This window comes from Zonotrichia leucophrys, chromosome 1A, assembly GCF_028769735.1.
Source record: "Zonotrichia leucophrys gambelii isolate GWCS_2022_RI chromosome 1A, RI_Zleu_2.0, whole genome shotgun sequence".
Taxonomy (NCBI): Eukaryota; Metazoa; Chordata; class Aves; order Passeriformes; family Passerellidae; genus Zonotrichia; species Zonotrichia leucophrys.
Genome location: NC_088170.1, coordinates 68,208,952 through 68,228,232, shown reverse-complemented (window position 1 = coordinate 68,228,232; position 19,281 = coordinate 68,208,952). Strand labels below are relative to the sequence as shown.

General features: G+C 46.3%; 2 protein-coding genes across 2 annotated transcripts in view; one reads left to right on the top strand and one right to left on the bottom strand.

Moving 5' to 3' along the window:
• The window catches only part of LOC135458137 (store-operated calcium entry regulator STIMATE-like), a 34,967-nt gene extending 26,498 nt beyond the window's left edge, over positions 1-8,469 (top strand). The window contains exons 6-8 of the mRNA XM_064733102.1: positions 389-472; positions 1,450-1,566; positions 7,821-8,469. Coding sequence (XP_064589172.1) covers positions 389-472; positions 1,450-1,566; positions 7,821-7,934 — 315 coding nt within the window. The 3' untranslated portion in view covers positions 7,935-8,469. The remainder of the gene's footprint in view (positions 1-388; positions 473-1,449; positions 1,567-7,820) is intronic.
• A 2,402-nt stretch (positions 8,470-10,871) lies between these two features.
• Positions 10,872-19,281, bottom strand: part of ITIH5 (inter-alpha-trypsin inhibitor heavy chain 5) — a 48,797-nt gene continuing 40,387 nt past the window's right edge. Inside the window, exons 10-14 of the mRNA XM_064703062.1 lie at positions 17,615-18,168; positions 17,198-17,248; positions 16,039-16,155; positions 14,361-14,738; positions 10,872-13,363 (exon numbers count right to left, since the gene is read on the bottom strand). Of these exons, the coding sequence (XP_064559132.1) occupies positions 13,065-13,363; positions 14,361-14,738; positions 16,039-16,155; positions 17,198-17,248; positions 17,615-18,168 (1,399 nt within the window). The 3' untranslated portion in view covers positions 10,872-13,064. The remainder of the gene's footprint in view (positions 13,364-14,360; positions 14,739-16,038; positions 16,156-17,197; positions 17,249-17,614; positions 18,169-19,281) is intronic.

Here is a 19,281-nt window from a genome sequence, read left to right as displayed (position 1 = left end):
GTAGCCCCCAGTGCTCACACTTGGATGTGAACTTGTCCAGCAGCACCAATCCAGATCCAGAGATGCTGCTGGACTCCTCTCCATGATTACTGCTCGTGGATGGTGTCCTTGTTCTGCAGATGAGCCAAGGGAAGTCCCACCAGTTGTTGGCATGGATAGTTACACTGAAAGACTTGTTTCTGTACAAAATCACGTGTTTGGCAGCTGGGCTGAGGCAATATCCTGTGTCATCTTTTAAGAGCTGGGTTGAAGAGCTCTGGCTGCTCATGTGAGAAGACAAGCAGTTTTCATCAAAGATCTTGCAACAGAGCTGTTCAAACAATGCTGAAGTGTTCTAAGTAATGTTCTAAATAATGCTAAAGTGTTCTAAATGTTTTCTCCTCTGCAGCTTCAGCAGATCCTGCTGGGTTACATCCCAAGCCCTCAGCTGGAGCTCGTCCTGGTGATGTTTGTTGTGCCTTTCATAGTCAATGTAAGAGGTGCCTCTGCAAGTGCTGGGGGGTGGTTTGGAAATTTCAGTGCACCCTCATGGGAATGTGCACAGGGAGTGGCTGGGGGCAGCCTCAAAGTGCTGGGACAGGGGGCAGGGGTGTGCCAAGAAATCTGTGGGTCACAAATCTGTCACTGCCACAGCCTCTGCTCCAATTCCCATCCCTTTCTCTGAGCTGCTGTGGGGCTGACTCTTCACCTCTTGGAGGAAAGCTGGGTCCTGTTAGGTGAGGGCTCATCTCAACAGCATGGGGATGCCCAAAACCCTTTAATGTCCTCTAGGATGGCTTGTGACCCTGACAGTCCAGTCATTTGGCTGGATGTCAGATTGTATTACAGCAAGACAAGGTGCTCAAGGTTACCCAGAACGGTTCTTCTCAAAACTAGTTTGACAAAACCCTCTTGAAAGCTCAGCTCTTTCTTGGTTCCCCTGATTCTGGGTAATCCTTGAGCTGCTGCCCAGTTCCTGTTAAGGTGGACAGTGGGAACAAGGTGTTAACACTCCTGGACAAAAAGGGAATTGAGCTTTGAGCTTTCAGCTCATCCCAGGCACATTCCAATGGATGCAGCACTGGCAAAGTGGGATTGATCTGCCTCTCTCCACCATCCCAGGCTGCATTTCCACATTGGGAAGAAAATTCTGGTCCTCAGAGAACTCACCAGGGACTGGTTCAGGCAGATGAGCTTTGGGTGGACATTGGTTCAGGGGTTATGTTCTGGTGGAAACTCAGCCTGTTGTGGTTTTATTTAATCTGGAAACAATAGGACTTGTGTAAGATGGGATTTAAGGAATTGGACTCATCCAATCCCCATGGACACAATTGATGCAGGGCTGGTTTGGATGTGAGGTTGATTAAGGCTGGATGTCTGGAGAACCCAAGAGGAGAAGAGATATCTGTGATTGATTGATTCTGCATTCTGGTCTCTGCAATCTGCTGATGTAACTTCTTTCCCCCCAAGGCCATTATGTTCTGGGTTGTGGACAGCTTGATCATGAGGAAATACAAGCAGAAGGATGCCCTAGACATCAATGGATCCACAGAAACCCCTCGGGCCAGGAGGACTGAGGAATCTCAGGTGAGACCAGGGATGCAAACTTGTGTTTCAGACGAAGATGCAGCTTTGTGGGATGGTCTGTGTGTTTAGAACATCACATTTCATGGACCTGGGGTGGTGTTTCATGGATGTGGGTGATCACCCAGCAAAGTCAAATTCACTCTAACCATGAGCAGTGTCACAGCCCAGGAGATGCTGCTGCAATACTGCCCTGGATCATGACAATGTCTTGGGGGGATGAGCTGCCTGCTGCACTGATCTGTGTGTGCAGGCTAAAACTGCCCCTCTGAGCTTTGCTGTGTTTAATTGTAATTAATTTTGGCTGGGAAGAGCTTACTTCCCTCTCTGTAATTGTTAGCATCCCTTTTAGAGGACAGGGCTTAGCTGGGAATCCTATTTTGGTATTTGGTTTTTTTGGTATTTTTTCAACCAGATTATTGTCCCTTAGCTGGAGGAGGCTGTGTTTTGTTTAGTCTGAGCCTGACAGTTTGAAAGTTCTGGTGGGGGAGGAAATGCTGCAGTTCCAGCAGACTTTGAGATTACTTTGTTCATCTTAATGATGTGGGATTGTTGGGTAGGTGGTGTCTACTTCTCACTGACCTCTGGGCAGAGTCCACACTCCTGGTCCCTGGGAGGAATTCCTTTCTTTCTCCTGGCACCCAGGCCTGGTTCCAGTGTGCTCTGTGTGTATCTGCTGATATCCTGCAGCTCACTGGTGAGACTCACCAAGATAAGATAATTTCTGGCAATCCCAGCCTGGCTCCTGCAGGAGCTCCTGCTGAGGAATTCAGGGTGAACAGAAATAGCTCTTGCTCTCTGAGAGTTCTTTCCTAAGGAGTAACTCAGCTCTTGTGCTCTCCACTGGAACACTGCAGGTGTTTGGGACCTCTCTGGGACAGCATGAAGGGCTGTGAGGATCAAGCCTGAACATATCCTCCCTTGTGAGAGAGGGAAGTGTTGTAATGCCCACTTCAGAGCTGTAAAAAATTGGAATTTATAGCCCATGACCTGCCTTTGCTCTTGGGGCAGCAGGAACACAAACTGTTTTCCCATGTCCTGTTCTGCTGTATTTAAAGTCGGTGGTTAAACTCTCATTTCAGTGTGGGAGTAGAAGCCTAGGGTCTGTTCTTGCCTCCTAACAAGTGTATAGAGACTAAAGAACATTAATGACCTTTAATTTTCCACTGAAATTACTTATTCCCAACTTATTGTTAGCTCATAGGTGGTTCTTTCAGACACCTGGTAACATGAGCCTGTCCAGCAGCATAAAACACACACAGCCTTAGCTCCAAAGCTTGTTTTTTATCTTTGCCAAATGAAAGCTTCACTGCAGTGTTCACTGTAAAATATTTTTTGTGAAATGTGTAACTGGAAGGAACAATACCTGCTAATTTCCAGATGCTGAGAAATCCTCTTCTGGCAGCTCAACAGGCAGGAGATTTCAAGCAGTGGAAACAATTCCCACAACCTGCCACTTTCTGTCAAAGGTTTCTCTCACCTTCCAAGTACCTAACTGCTTTTCTCTGCAGACTTCAGCAAAAATTCAACAATGTGCAGCTCACCTGTTCATCCTGAACCCTCTGATCCATCCCTGCAGTACCAAGGGACTGGTTTTTCCTTGGAGCAGTCTGCAGGGATTGCCTCCTTCATGCTCAGACACGTTCCTGTGCCTCTGGCCAACAAATATTTTGGGCAGAGAAGGAAGTTTGTGAAGAAATACAGAAGTGGGTGACCTGTTTTCCAACTCTTTCTTGGCACTGGGCCTTGAGGAATAGCCTTAAGCTCCTGCTTCAGGTGTCAGCCTCTTAAGCTGTGAACTACAGATCATGTTTGACTGCCTGAGCCCTACAGCTGCATTGACTGGAATTTAGGCTCAGAAGCAGCAAATGAGCATTTGCTGGGCTTGTTGCTGCTAATCACCTGTTCACGTGGGGGAATTTCAGCCCAGGGGAGGGGAAGGGGGGCTGAGCAGAGCTGGTGTGTCCCCCAGGTTTATCAGGGCTCATCAGGGCCGTCTCGCTGCAGGCGCCACCAGCTCCCACTCACTGCTGGCTTCAGTTTCAAACCTCTGCCTATCTCACCAAGGCAGTGTCAGTATTGTCACATGAACCAGCAGTTTGTGCTTGGAGAAGGAGGGGCAGAGATGGAAAGAGTGGGCTGGAGTTAACCTGTTAGAAGCCCACGCTCTGTGCTTTCCCCAGGGGCAGCAGGAAAGCTCAGCTCTGTCTTTGGCTCCTTGGTGGAGCAGCCAGAAGAAACCCAGCAGCAGCAATCCTGGAGGAGAATTGTACCCTCCTGGAGAAGGATTGTGCCTCCTGGAGAAGGATTGGAGCCTCCTAGAGGAGGATTGGAGCCAGATGGGGATCAGTCTCTTCTCCCAGGAGAACAAAAGGGAACGGCCCCAAGTTGCATCAGAGGAGGTTTAGATTTGATATTAAAGAAAATTTCTTTACTGAAAGGGTGGTCAGGCACTGGCATGGGCACTGGCTCATCCTTTGGTGAACCAGAGGATGATCTTTTATTACTTCTTTTACACTGAATCCCTGAAAGGGACAAACTCCCTCTTATGGTTGGAAGAATCTCATCCTTCTTTCCTTCCACATCAGTCTTAAGCTTTGTGTTGTTTCAGTCCCCTGCCCTGCCTTGTAAATTTTCATGGAGTAATTTTTTTTTCCCCTTTTGTGGGATAGAAAAGGATCTCTTGAATGCCAGTTTGCATCCAGTGCTATTCAGCCTGGGGAAATTATTTCATCTGCAAGGCCCTTATTTTTGCTTTGTATGTGTCCTGCCCTTGATCCAAGGCTCTTTTCCCTTGCCCTTGTAACTCCCATGAACTTTAGATCTTATCAGTGATTTCTTTGTTTTCTCCACTCAGGAAAACAAGTCAGTTTTAATAATGTTTTATTTGATCTTTTTTCAGTTGTGTTTTTTTTCCCCCAGGGAGGTGGATGAGTTTCTGTTCCTTTCCTGAAGGATTACATTTTTAGAGACAACCCTTAAAGCAAAAGTCCACTAACAGTGGTACTTGTGAGAAAAATTAAGGTGAAATCAGAGGCTGGAGGGAAAGTTAATATACTGCATGAGGGTCTGCCTTTGGTCAGGATGGAGTTCAGCACCTGCCCTAATTCCCTTCATAAGGAACTCTCTATTTTGTAAGATGAACTCTGTATTTTGGCACTCATTAGATGAAGATGCTGATAGACACCAATACAGTGCTGCTTACTTACATTGAAACGTTTAGAAAGTCCAAGAGCAAGTTGGATTTGCTGAGAAACAATTTTATTTTTTTTATTTTTAAATTATTTTTAAAATTTTAATTAGTTCAAACTCGTGGTGAACTCAGGTGCCAGGAAGATAAATGGAGGTGGACATGGAGGTGCTTCTAGAAGGAAACTGTCCCCCCTCACAGCCCTCCTGACTGGTGGCAAATCCCTCTGTGGAACGTGAGGAGTTTGGGGACTGCTGAGTGAGACAGCAGCACATTGTCCCAGGATGGAAAACCATGGGCAGAGAAGGAAGTTTATGAGGAAATACAGAAGTGGCTGACTTGTTTTCCAACTCTTTCTTGGCACTGGGCCCTGAGGAATAGCCACAGGTCCCAGCTGTGCCACCAACCCTCTGTGATCCTGACCTGGATGCACCTGCAGGGAAAGAGCCTTGTCCAGGCTGTTCTGAAAACCCCCAAACTGGAGTTGGGCTTGCAGATGATATCTGAGGGTGTGTTCTGTGTCTGTCATGGCAATGAGGGGCTCTCTCATGGTGCTGCTTCCTGGGGAATTATGGAAAGGTTCTGGGGGACTGTTGCTGGTGTGGCTTCCTGTAATTGAGGTGTTGGGGCATGGCTTAGACTTGATGATCTTGAAGGTCTCTTTTGTGAATTCTGTGCAGTGTGTGGTGGGCAGGTGGCAGCCTGGATGGGTCTGGATGCACAGATCCCTGCTTGGCAGCAAGGGGATTTGAGTTTTCAGCTGAAAGCCACCCAAATCACCAGTTCAACACAGGCCCCACAACCAGCCTGTCAGAGCTCAGTGAGTTCACAGTGCTGCCTGTGAGTAATTACACATTTCTTCAGGTCCAGCAGCATCACAGTATGAATGTGATAAACAGAGGAAATCTTCACGTGAGAGAGATGGAAGCTTGCCTGTGTGTGTCCTGAACCAAAAAAAAATTCCTTGAGACCAATGAGGGGGACAACAAGAGAGCTTAATCCGCTCTGCTGCTGTCCTTTGGGTGTCTGACTGTGAGGAGGATGATGGAGGGGCTGGGGTGTGTGTGAGGGTGGGGAGCAGGAAATCTTCCCCTGCCGCTCCTCTGCTGCTTTGAAGTCACACTGACTCACTGGAGTTGTGTTAGTTTTGTTTTTCCTGTTTGGTGCCTTTGTTGCTGTGGTGACTGGCCCTGTGGTGCTGCCTGAGTGCTGACAAGTGGAGGGCTTGTTAATTCACAGCTGTGTGTGGAGATACAGATAGGAGTGATTCCCTCTGCTCCTGGTTTTGCCCAAGGTATCCTGAGCTCTTTTGGGAATGGTCTGTGGGTGAGCAAAGTCCATGAAAATCCATCCCTAGTCTTGGGTCTTGGAGCTGCAAGGTAGCTGAGTCTGGGGAATGTCGTGGTGACAAATGCATGATATCCATCCCAGTTTGGGTCTTGTGGGAGATGCGGTGGGAGGAGTTCAGCAGGCAGCCTCGGTGGTGTTGGAGGAGAGGGGGGAGGGATCTGGGCATGCAGGAGAAAAGGAGGCTCAGGGGTGACCTTATTCCTCTCTAAAACTCCCTGAAAGGAGGTTGTAGCCAGGTCTCTTCTCCCAGGTGACAAGAACTGAAGGGAACAGCCCTGAGTTGCACCAGAGGAGGTTTTGATTGGATATTAAGGAAAATTTCTTTTCTGAAAGTGTGGACAGGCACTGGCACAGGCTGCCCAGAGAAATGGTGGAATCACCACCCCTAGAAGTGTTGAAGAAACATGTAGATGTGGTGCTCAGGGACATTCAGGTTTACTGGTGAGCCTGGCAGTGCTGAGTTAATGGTGGGACTCAGCCTGGAGGTCTTTTCCAACCTTGAGGATTCAATTATTCCAACCTGTCCAGCCATGAATATTATCCGTGCACATTGCTGGCTGGCTAGAATTGTGTTTCACCTCTTCTGCTGAAACCCAATGCCAGCCATCTCCTTGATAAAATCCAGCCTTTTTCCTCTAACAGAGGATGTGGCTGCCCACACGTGGCTCTGTCTGCATCTTGCAAATGCTCCAGGTTGGTGGCAGCCAGTTCAGAGCAGCCCATGGTGTAGAGTTAACTGTTGAGGGTGTAGGCATCCTTTGGGTCTTCCAGCAAGAAAAAAATGTGAATTTTTGCCTCAAACACCAGTGAGAGGTGTCAGTGCTGTGCTTTGGCTCCCAGGAGCTGCTGTGCCAGGTGGGAATGAGGTGCTGCCAGGCTAGGACACCCCTCCTGAGCTGAGGCTGAGGCTGAGCCTGCAGCCCTGCTTGCCCTTGTGGCTGAGCTGTGGAGGTGACAAGCTGCTTGGGGGCCTGGGAAAAGGTCTACATGAGGTACAGCTGTTCCCAAAATGTGTGGCCTCATTTTTGTGCATCTCCACTGAGGCTTCAGCCAGGCCATGTGTGAGTTCTGTCTCATGGGATCAGAGCCTTCAGCTGCTCCTTCTGCTCTCAAGGAAGGGGCTGGGACACCAGATTGTTGTGGTGCCCAAATCTCCTTGGCTGCTGTTGGAGAGATGATCTAGATGACCTTGAGGCCTTACCCATCTGCCAGAGTGTAGCCATGATATTTTATGAAAAATCCTTTCCTTAGGTTTTTTTTTCTCCTGAGAAGCTGAGAGGCCTCAGGAACAAAATGTAAACAATGATTATCTGCTGCTGTGGAATGCAACAGGTGCATCTGGGATTGGTCTCATGTGGTTGTTTCTAATTAATGGCCAATCACAGTCAGCTGGCTCAGACTCTCTGTCCGAGCCACAAACCTTTGTTATCATTCTTTCTTTTTCTATTCTTAGCTAGCCTTCTGATGAAATCCTTTCTTCTATTCTTTTAGTATAGCTTCAATGTATTATATGTCATAAAATAATAAATCAAGCCTTCTGAAACATGGAGTCAACATTCTGGTCTCTTCCCTCATCCTGGGACCCCTGCAAACACCATCACACCAGAGAGGATTGGATCTGGCAGCAGACCCCTCTGTAGGAATGCTTGACTCATTCAGCGAGCAGAATTGAGAAGCTCTGAGACCTTTGATTCCATCTGTCTGTTCTCCTTTCCAGGTATTGCTCTCTCCAGACATGGATTTTGATCAGTCTGAAAGCGACCAGGACATTCCAGGGCTCTGGGGAACCAGCCAGAAGATGAAGCAGCCCAGCTACCAAGTGGTCATCTGACACAACAGCAGGACAAGGGAGTGGAGGAAGGAGCAGCACTGTGATCCTTGGGCTGGCCAAGGAAGGGCAGGGTGGGGAAAAATGGGTGTCCCTTGTGGATCTGCAGAGATCCTTTTGCCTGCCTCATCTTGGATCTATCCTGCAATTGTGGATGCTGTCTGTGCATCCTGGACAGGCTTGAGCCGTATCTGCTTTACCTGTCTGCCCCACATGCAGGCACGTTGAGGTTGGGGATACAGGGATGGATTTTCCCTGGCTGGACAACTGGGTGTGACTTTTTTTCCTTTTGTCAGGGCTAGAGACTGAGATGAAAATATTGTCTGGTTTTTTAATAGAAAAAGAAAGAAAAAAAGAGGTTCTATTCTGTAGTACCTGAACTGTGACACTTTTATATGCACAATGCTCAAAAGAACTGGTTTGCAATATGTATTTAAATGTCTTGAATTGGGAAGCTTGTCCCAGTGGATCTGATTCTTTTTACTGTTTTATAAGGAATCCAATAAATCTTTGAGCTAAAATTGCTTCATACATTAAATGCCTTCATGTGCTTAATGCTCTGCACAACCCCAATGCTGTGAAAGGGAGGAAGGGGAGAAAGGGAGCTATTGAGATCTTTTCTGACAGGTGAGACTGTGTTTCTGTTTGCAGCAGGGCTGGTCTGGTAAACCTAAAAATAAAGAGCTTGAGCCACAGAGGTTGGTTTGGGTTGCAGGAGCTGCTTCAGTGCAAAGCCTGATGCTGCAGCCTCAGCCTGTGCCGGGTTCCAGAGCAGACTCAGAGATGGATCCCAGTCAGCACCTTACAAGGGAGTGTTTACTGGAAGCTGACAGCTCCCCTTTTACTCGGTTTAAAATAAACAGCTGAAATGTCTGCAGGATCTGATTCAAGCTGTGTCTGCAGCCCCATTAGCCAGCCCTGTTTTGGGGTAAGGAAGGACCTGGGGTGGTGCTGCTGCCCCTGGCTCACCCCAAAACTGGCATTTTCTGCTCCAAGTGTGAAGTGCAGGGCCTTGCCCTGTTTGCTTTCCTCTGTATTTGTGCATAAACACAAAAATGCAAAACACTTTGCAGCTGTCCTGGGGAGAGGGTGAGCACAGAGCAGCTGCACCAGCCCACTCCCAGGCTGGATGCAGAGACACAGCTGTGCAGAGACCCAGCCAGAGCCCAAATGGGGGGATAGTCCTTGGAGCAGGGATCCAGGATCCCTCATGGAGCCTTAGACAGCCTTTACTTCTTGCAACACAACCTCCCTTAAGTGATGGGTGGGAATGTTCTTTTATTTTTCCTTTTCCCCTTGTATTTTTCCCCAAGAAAACAGCCCTTGTTAAGGAGTGAAAATTAAAGGATTTGGATTTTCTAACTTGGATGGATTTAGATGTGAAGGCTGAGCTCGGAGCATGAGAAGATATTTGGTGGGGGGTTTTTTGGGGGTTTGGTTTGTTGTTTTTCTCCTGACTTCAAAGTGGTTTGAAGCCTTAGATGCAAATCAAAGTCTGGGATGCCCCTCAGTGAGCGAGACACGCTTGGCTACACTTGCAGCTGTGCAGCTTTAAACTGTTTTTCTGGAAATTAAGTCTTTTTTTTTTTGTTTTTCTTCCTTAATGAAGGGTCAGAATCCTACTTCTGCTGGCACATCAAAAGGCTTTTGGAACACATGGCACACAGCTCTCTGAATGGATTATTTATATTGCTCAGTGCAGTTGGTTTCACAGCACAACTGCTGCTTGTCTGGGGGGTTCTGCACTGGTAAGGGTGGAATAAGTTCTGTGCTGTGCAAGGTTTTGACTGGAAACGGATGGAAACAGCTTCCCTATTGGAAACTTGCTCCCTGTTTTGAGGAACACTGGTATTTTTGGAGTTTTGCTCTTGCTATGGGGCTGCACAGTGCAATCCCGCAGTGGGTGAAGAGTGCAAATTTGGCCAAAGCAATGTTCTTGTTCTAAACTGGACTGTGAGTGACATGATCTTCATTTTAGCTCTTAGTTGAGGCTGAGAAGGTTCACAATCAGCAATAGCAGGAGAAGTAAGATGTGGGGGAAGGTTTTCCCCCTCAATCCTTGTGTAGCCAGTGCTGTTCCAGCAGCCCTGTTCCCATCTCTGAAATGGTGCCATGCAATCCATGCAATTGTTTCCATTGCACTCCAGAGTGAGTGCTCAGCCTCATTCCTGAGCTGTCTGAGCAATGTGCAATCACTGGGCACATCCCTGTGAATCCAAGTGCTCTGTGACACTCTTGGAGATGGGAACAAATGCAACTTCACTGCAATGACTGCACAGAGGTCTGGGAGCTCTCTGGGACAGCATGAAGGACTGTGAGGACCATGCCTGAACATACTCCCCCTCATATTCTCAATATTCTCATATTCCTCCCCATATGAGAGAAGGAGGTGTCGTGATGCTCACTTCAGAGCTGAAAAAATTGGAATTTACAGTCCATAGTCTTTGCTCTTGGGGCAGCAGGAGCACAAACTGTTTTCCCGTGCCCTGTTCTGCTGTATTTAAAGTGTTGTTAAATTCTCATCTCGTGTGGGGGTAGAAGCCTAGGGTCTGTTCTTGTCTCCTAACAAGTGTATAGAGACTAAAGAACATCAGTGACCTTTAACTTTCCACTGAAATTACTTATTCCCAACTTATTGTTAACTGGTGAGTGGCCCCTTCAGTCACCTGGTAACATGAGCCTGTCCAGAAGCATAAAACACACACAACCTTAGCTTCAAAGCTTGTTTTTTATCTTTGCCAAATGAAAGCTTCACTGCAGTGTTCACTGTAAAATATTTATTGTGAAATGGATAACTGGAGCCTTCAGGAGACCTTGAGTATATTGCTCCAGGTGCTTCATTGAACTTGATCCTTGTTACCTTCAGGCCCTGAAAGAAATGTGTTTCCTTGGCTGGAGGAGGAGAAAAGAGGAGCAATGATGAATTATCAGCAGTAGGTGTGTGTTTATATATATATTATATACATATCTATATACAGAGGAGATGAGGGAGAGCCTGAGCCATCCCTCCCCTTAGCAATACACGTGGACAGCACAATGTGGGAGGAGAGGGGATGTTTCAGTAAGGACAGCATGGAGACACCTGCCAAACCAGGGGTTTCCAGAGATCCCCTGCCACTTTCCTGTTTTCTCCATGCCAGTGAAAGGGGAGGTTGTTTGGGTGTGGGCCCTGGGTGATTTCCTCCTCTCTTCTTGGGCAGAGAAGTCAGCTTCACAGCTGTTCTTCCTCATCTCTTCCTGGCCCACAAGCAAACTGCAGAGCATTAAACCTTATTATTACTGTTATTTAGTGTTATTATTCCACATTCAGGACTGTGCTGAAGGCCTTGCCTTCAGCTCTCCCTCGCAGGGGAGCTATTTCTCAAGATAGCAGGGCCCAAAGCAGTAGTTTCTTCTTTATGTTCTGTTCCAAAGTACAAGCCTTGGCACGAATTTTGTGCTAGCTGAGCTCTCTGTAAGGATCTTCCAGAGTGCAGTTCAATCTTGCTGGTTGCTTTTGGCTGTTTGCAGGCAGCACATGGTGTGAGTCAAGAAACCATGCTTGCCACCTGCTCTGCTGCCACGGTGCTTGCAGCACTAACGAGCTGATCAGGCAACTGGAAAATCACCACCCCACCCCCAGCAGCTGGAGCTCCAACAGCAACAATATGATTTAATTGTTAAATATGGGGAAAAAAAAAAAAATCAGTCAAGATTGAACCTATTTCTGTGGGTCCCTGGCAACTGTTTTCTCCTAACACATGGATGTCATTTAATTCCTGGAGATGCTTCCACACCCAGCCTCCCTCCTTTTCAATTCTGGAAAGGCAGAGTGTTCATGAGCTCAGTTTGGCCTTGCCATGAAAATGTCTTTGTGGTTGTCAAGTCCCCTTTGGACAAGCTCTTTGCTAAAACTCCCCCGTGGCTGATCTGCAGCATTGCTCAGTGATGCCTCACTTTAAAACACAGCACAGCCTTGCAGTTTTGGGTTTGGAGCACCACCTGCAGTGGGGGTGGCTGGCAGACCCTTCTGTAACCTCCTGCTGCCAAATTCCTGCTGCGCACAAATTCCTGCAGGGTAAAGAAGGAGAAGAAGCCAGGGGAAATCGGGATGAAAATTTTTTGACAATTTGGAATAAATAAAGACTTCCTCCCTGATTACAAAAGCAGCTAGGGTTGTCTAGTAGAAATTCAAGAGGCTGCTTTGTAGGCTCACCAGCTGTTGTGGGTGCTGGGTTGTCATCCCTTAGGAAGTTTTAATCTTTGCTGAGCAGGAGGAGTGTGATGCTCAAGGACATGGCAGATCTGTTGGAAGCTCATGGTGGAACTTTGTTTCCTCCTGAGGGAGTCAAGACTCAAGAAATCACCAACCCTGCAATGTTGTTTAAATTGAATTATGCTGAATTAACTGCTCCATGGAATGGGAGCCTGCACCACTGCTGTTGCTGCTGAGGACCAGAGGTGCTTTTTAAGCACACAGCCTGGACACCAAGACAGCAAAAACCCCATCAAGGTTTTCACCACTGTTTTAAGGGTTTGTAGTGATTCAGGGATCATCATGTTTAGTGGCAAATCCAGACCTCATCCCACTAACCAGGAAAGCAATACCCTCCTATGGCCTGTTGATTTAAGGTTTTGATTTTATTTGATGCTAATGGGTCGCTGCAGATGGATACCCACCCACCTCTCCTCTCTCTTTTTGTCTTTTTCTCCTTTCCCCATGGACCAAGGTTGGAGCAGGTGCTCCAAGTCACTTCTTTGCAAAGCCTATCACCTCAACAGGCTCTGTTCTGTATGATCTGCCTTTCGTGGGGTGACTCACCAGCCCCAGGGGGCTTTGCACAGATCCCTGCATGGGTTTATTTAAAGGCCAGCAGCCTCTGCACTATTCACTGGCTCATTTTTCCCCCCGCCCTTCCCACTGAGAGAGCATCAATCATGCCTTTAACCACGTCCTTTCCCCCAGCCTTCTTTTTCTTCAGAAATCTGATGAGCATTCATTTAGCAGGAAAGAGAGACAGCTGATTTCCAAGGACAAAATCCTTGGTTTCTTTGGCACCAAAAGATAAGGAAACACTCATAAGTTGCCTAGAACAGGCTTCAGAAGGGACCTGCTATCTCACATGCTGCTGCAATGCATTGCTGTGACCAGTTTTAAAAGCTGTTGATTGTCCCAAAGCTGGTCCCCGTGTCGAAGGGATGAGAAGCCAAATAGTCCTGGTAGCTCCCATCGATCAGTTTGTCCGCGTTGTTTTTGGCAAACCAGCACTCGACCTCCTGCTGCCCATTGTAGATCCTCCTCTGCTTCCACACTACGGGAACCAGCCTCCCCTTCACCTTCAGGGTGTTTGTAGGGTTTGTCTTCAACGCCTCTGTTTGGTTCTGCCTGACCTCCTGATGACTTGTGTTCAGGGATTCCTGGAGAAGTTTTACTTCATGGCTCAAGAACTGACCTGCAAGGCAAGATAGAATAAGAGTCCATGACTGGCTGATTTGTGCCTGTTTATAAATTGTTGTGGTTTGGTGGTTTGTTTGTTTTTTGGGGTTTTTTTTGGTAGGATGCATTTGAGGATTCTCAGCCTACGGATCTCCTCTTCAAGAGCAGGATGAGTCTTGTTCCTGTGATTCATTTCTAAATCTCACAAACACAGAGGTTAGAATAAAACCCTATTTATTTTTTTTCCATGGGTCACTAAAGAGCTAAAGAGGTTTTTTAGCTGCCAGTAGTAAGTTCCTTTTTGTGGGACATGGTTACTAGAGGTAAATAACCCACACAATGTCCATCAGCAAGCAAAAAGTCCTAGGCCTGAAGATTCAAATTCTCTTCCCTTGCCTTCTTGGGAGAAAGTCCTCCTAGGCCAAACCTAAGTGTGGATTTAGAAGTTTGTGAGAGTGGCCTGAGTCCAAAACCCCACTCCTAAGGGACCTTCTCCTCCTTCACCTGGGGATGTCTGAGTGGCACAGAAACTATGGCAGAAGTTTTAGAGTTCTGCACTGTACATGACCAAAAACATCAATACTGCTTGTTGGCTGAAAGAACACAACCATCTGGTCATCTAAAGCCTAATTCCTTCAAAAGTTAAGGGTGACTCTTCTTTCATTTCACATTTGAAAAAAAGGGGCCACAAAAATTTCTTGGGGAAGATTTGGTTTCTGACTGTACTTGGGAGCATCAAGCACATGTATTCTAATAGGAACTGTACTGAACAATCATTAAAAGAGTGGAAATATGAAAACCAGGCACAGCTGGGATAGGGAGAGATAACTCCTACAGGGAAAGACAGCAGAGGAGCTGGAGGTACTAGAAAGAGAGAAGTTGTTTGAGAGAGGATGTGAAAGCCTCACCTGGGAACTTAATCCCCACCTGCTTTGCTCCTTCCCCCCTGTCTCTGCTCAGAAACACCATTTTTGTCTGATTTACACCTCTGAACCTGAGAACCTGCCACCTACCCAGTAGCCCGTGGGAGTCAGAAGAGAGGCCTTTACTGTTGGAGATGTAGAATCCCAGGTGGTTCCTCTGGTACGGGGCTGGCTTCTTGTAGTGGTGGATGAGGATGACGAAGCTGATGGAGTCCCGGATGGTCACGGTGATGTTGGAGAAGGCAGAGATGGACACCTCCAGGCTCCTGCTCCTCACCACAGCACTCCGGCCACAGGACAGGACAAGCCTCTCCCCATCGTCCAGGATGACCCTCTTGGGTGTGATCTCCAGGTAAGACCTCTCTGGCTTGTTGCTGAGGATGGTGATGGTGCTGAAGTAAGTCCGGTGCTTCTTGTGGCCGTTGGGCGGTGCGGGAGCTCCGATTAATTGTCCGTTCACAGTTACACCTTGCAGGAAAACAATCAAAAAATTGTTTTAAGTGAAAGCTGGAACCCAGAATCACAGGGCCACAGAACAGTCTGAGCTGGAAGGGGCCCAGCAGGAACAGGTCTATTGTCTCAATGACACAAGCCTTGGGACTGAGGACATGCAGGCTCGCCACCTCGTGCTCAATTATTTCACTTACCAGCCTTCAAACGAGTATAATCAGTCTGTTATGGAATTGTGACCTCATACAGAGCACATAAATTTACCCAAGCTCAGAAATACTGGCCTTCTCTGCAGGCAGGTGCCCCCAGTCCCATTAATCACAGTGTACACAGTGCCACAAAAAGAAGCACTTTTGAGTATTCCAGGGTGCAGATCCTAATGAGTCAATTAAAGCCTACAAGTCCTCAGTAAGTTTCCCAGTCATTTCAATATTTGTTGTGACCTATTGTCCATAAGACAGTGACTCACTTCCCACAAGCCTCTGAACATTGACAATTAAGGAGGAGGCTTGTTGCTAACCAAGGCTAAACCCAAGCCATTAACACTGAAATTAAATGTCTCCATATCCCCTTATTCCTGATGGGATCTCTCATTTCTGTCTTCAAAGATTCAAGGTTCTAGTGCTACAGAGTCTGTTTTCCTCAAGCTCATTCTGCATTTGAGCCACAAAATCATTCAAGCAGTGGCACAAACAGTCTGTGAAAGAAATTGAAGGGAAACATTGCCTGGAGCTGTATTTTGTATTTTTAAGGCACACATGAACACAGAAATACCGGGGTTAGACCACTGCCACACAGAACAGAATCATACAAATTTATTGTGGGGTTTTGTAAAACAAGCCTGTGAATTGTCTCTGGTTTTGACACCCCTTTCTCTCCCAGGACATAATCTGCTTATTAGCTGCCCTGCTTAGAATTCCAGATGGGATCAGACCATGCTTTGGCTCAGATTGGCTTGGGTAAAGCAGATCCTGAATCATGTGGGTTTTCTCAAGACTGTCATGACTCTCCAGCCAGTTTGGTGATTTCTTTACTAAAAGAGCCTTGGTGCTTGGGTACTTTGCTCTGTCCTAAACAAAACAGTACTGTGAGTAAAGAGGAAAATTCCCACAGCAGAGCAATTTTGGCAAGTCCAAACCTTTTATCTGCAAGCTGTGACTTTGTAACTGGGTGAAATTACACCATAGAAGAAACTTTTTCTAATTTCTAATTTCCTATCAATTTCTTGCCTGAAGCACCTTGGTGCTTGGTCTGCTGCAAGGCTTGGCCTTACACTTTGATTTTCCTCCACAAGAAACTGCTTGACTTGGCTGCTCACCAGATTCCTTGTGATCAGAGACCAGCCTGAGAATGTCCCCTGGTTCTCCATCAATATTGAAGCAGACAGAGAACTTGCTGGAGGGAAAATCAATGACGAAGTGAGGGTCCCCATCCGCTGAGAAGACATGGAAAAAGAGACAAATGTGAGAAGCCCACACAAAACTCCAATGTCTAACAGATTGCAACAAAGCTGCTGTTTAAAGTGTGTTTGTCCCTGTTTTTTTCTAGGTCCTCCTGGTTTGTTGTTTTTAGAGGGTCAGATGGAGTTTGCCAGGAAATGCCAAGTTTTGCTTTGTTTTTCACAAAGATTGTTTTGTTTTTCTCACAGATGAGGTTGGGTTTTCAATGACAACTCAAAACCCAAAACAGTTCTAGATGAAAATCAGGATATTTTCTTTCCGGAATATAATTTTTGTGATTTATGGGAATTATCATGTAGATGTTTTGAAGTCTTCTCCATTCTTTTTTGGCAAGCTACATCCCCTCAGCACACAGAAATGCACTTTCTCACCAAGGGCTGCTGCATGGCTCCACCTCACAGTGACCCCTCCTGGCCTTCAGTGTCATTCTGGAGCAGTCAACAACAGCTGTTGATCCCATAATCCTAATTTTTCAACAATTCTTGACCTACCATCAACTATCAGACAGCTGCCATTAATAAGGCTCGCCAAAAATGCTATTTTCTAAGGTAAAATTGACCCTATCAAGAGAAATTCAAGTCAGAGTTCTTGATCTGGACTTATTCTTCAGTGTTTAATGTATGAAAAGTTAAGTAAAGGTGCAGGACAAACAGGAAAATTGTAAAATACTACAGAACATTCTCCTTTTTCTATTGTCAACAACTTTTTTATATTTCAGCATTATTATTTTTAAAAGGGTTTTCCACTATTTCTAGTACAGAGAGAATGTGTTTCTGTTCTCCTCTAACCTGCAGAAGTCTCAAATATGAGGATTAACTGTTGTAGATCATCTGCCTTCTCACTACTGATCCTTTCTGTATTTTGGATTTGTTTTCATTTTCCTCCCTGCTCTGCAGCTCTGACAAACAGAATTTTGTAACCATTTGGATGATTATACCACAGTGATATGCATCTGAGGTTTCCATAAATCAGTCACCATTATTTTGCATTATGAGAGGCATGAAAGCAGGCACTGACCTGAAGTTTTGGAGATTTTAATCCTCTGTTTATCTTGCCCTCTGCGTACACCTAGAAGTGGGGAAGGAAAGCTGTTACAATTACTTACTGAGCAGCAGAAAGAGACATATTTTAAAAATGTTCCCCAAATATTATTCAGAGAGATGATGGGATATATATTCCTGCAGCCACTTTAAGTTTCATGTGGAATACCAATTTTTATCCAATAGTTTCTACAGAGCAGTAAGTGCTTCAAGGGGGTGAGTGAGGGGCCTAAAGTTTTGCCTAAAAGGCAGCCCACAATTAGCAAAATTAGTATGAAAATCTCAGCTTTACCCATCAATTCACTGTCTAGATCACCCCTGTGCCAAAGTCAGCCATGAGACATTGCCCAGAATGAAGATTTTTTACCAGAACAAGGTGATTCTTGTCTCATACCTGGTGGGGCCTTGTGCCCCTGCAGGCTCTGCACCTTTTCCCCGATGCCATCAGTGGAAGGGCTGATAAACTCCTCCTGAGGTGGCTCTGAGTGGAGTCCAGCCTCTTTCATCTTCAGAACAGTGAAGGGGGTAACAAAATTGTAAGCCAGGGCCATGGACTTGGCTTTCTCCATCAATTTGTCCTTCTCCTGAATGTCATCACTCTTCAGCCGCGAGTTGAGCAGTTCCTTGATGGTGAGGTAACTCCAGGCCCTCTCAATGTAGTTATTGTCACCTTTGCCATCCTCCAGGCCAGGGACACCTCTGATGTCATTTCTGCTGGGCAGGTCAATAGCCACATCTGTTTTGAGCAGGATGTACTTCTTGGAATTGCTGGCAGTCACCTCCACATGGAGCTTGTCCGAGGTGCGGTTGATGAGTTTGCCGGCAATGATAATTTCAGAGCCATTGAAGTAGTTGGGGAAGAAGTTCTGGGTGACCTGCTCCACATCATCTTCAGGGTAATCAACACGGATGTCAGAGAGAAGGGGAGTTCCTATTTCATCATAGAACCTTAAAGCAAGACACATTTTTCACTGCTGGCACTGTGTGAACACACTCTTGCACTGCTACAGCGACAAGGACACAGGTTATCTAAAATGGTTCCTAAGTCATTCAGGGCAGTTTGAGCCATCAGAAAGCAAATTTAACTACCATGTCCACTCTAACTTGGCCTAGAAAAACAGGGTGGGAGGGCCTCTGCCTTTAGGGCTTTTCAAAACCTGAGTGGACAAAGCCCTGAGAACCCTCACCTAAAATTGAAGTTAGCTCTTCTCAGAGCAGGAGGTTGAATTACAGGATCTCCAGAGGTCCCTGTCAACCAAAGTTATTCTCTGCCTCATTTAGATTTTAGATGTTTAGATGCCTGTTCCTTAGGCATCTAAACACAGTCTCTTAAGTATGTTCAGAACCATCCCAGCATGGCCTGGGAGTCACTTCCACTGTGGTTCCAGATCTCTGCAAGGAGATATTTGTGACCACTTAAAAGTGAATTATTGGCTTCCAAGATTCACAGAAAGCACTCCAGTTATTTAAAAATGTACTTAGACAAGATGCTGTAACCCACAGGTTTCTAGTGGTGTTACACATGGTATCCCAGAGCCAGAAAAACTGTAAGGCCAAAATCTTAAGTCCACCAAAGCTGAAGAGATTCCAAACCAGAGCTCCTGAATCTCTTGAAAGACCCCTAGATTGGGTTGGTCAGTGTAGGACAGGCAGGAATACAGTTTTATGAGGGCCAACAGAGAAAGAAAATCAAGAAGGAATCTCACCATGCCCCCCTGCATTTGAGCCTGTTATGGAATTGTGGATAAATGAGGATATTTCCAAGGAATAGAGAAATTCTAGCTGCTAAGAGAGAGCATAAGAGAACTGGCATAAGAGAACTCACTTCCTGATTTTCTGCTGGAACAAGGCATGGCTTTCCTGGAATCAGGGAGATTAACCCTTTAATGCCTTGTTAACGTGACCAACCACACTTGTGAGAACACCTCGCACCAGACAGCCAAGAAAACCTTCCCAAAGCTCAAAGTCCAAGTTTACAGTACTGTGTTTTCCCTACAGCAATGTGCTTTTGAAGGTTCCTCCCAAGCTGCTCCAAGAATACCACATTTCCCATTCAAATGC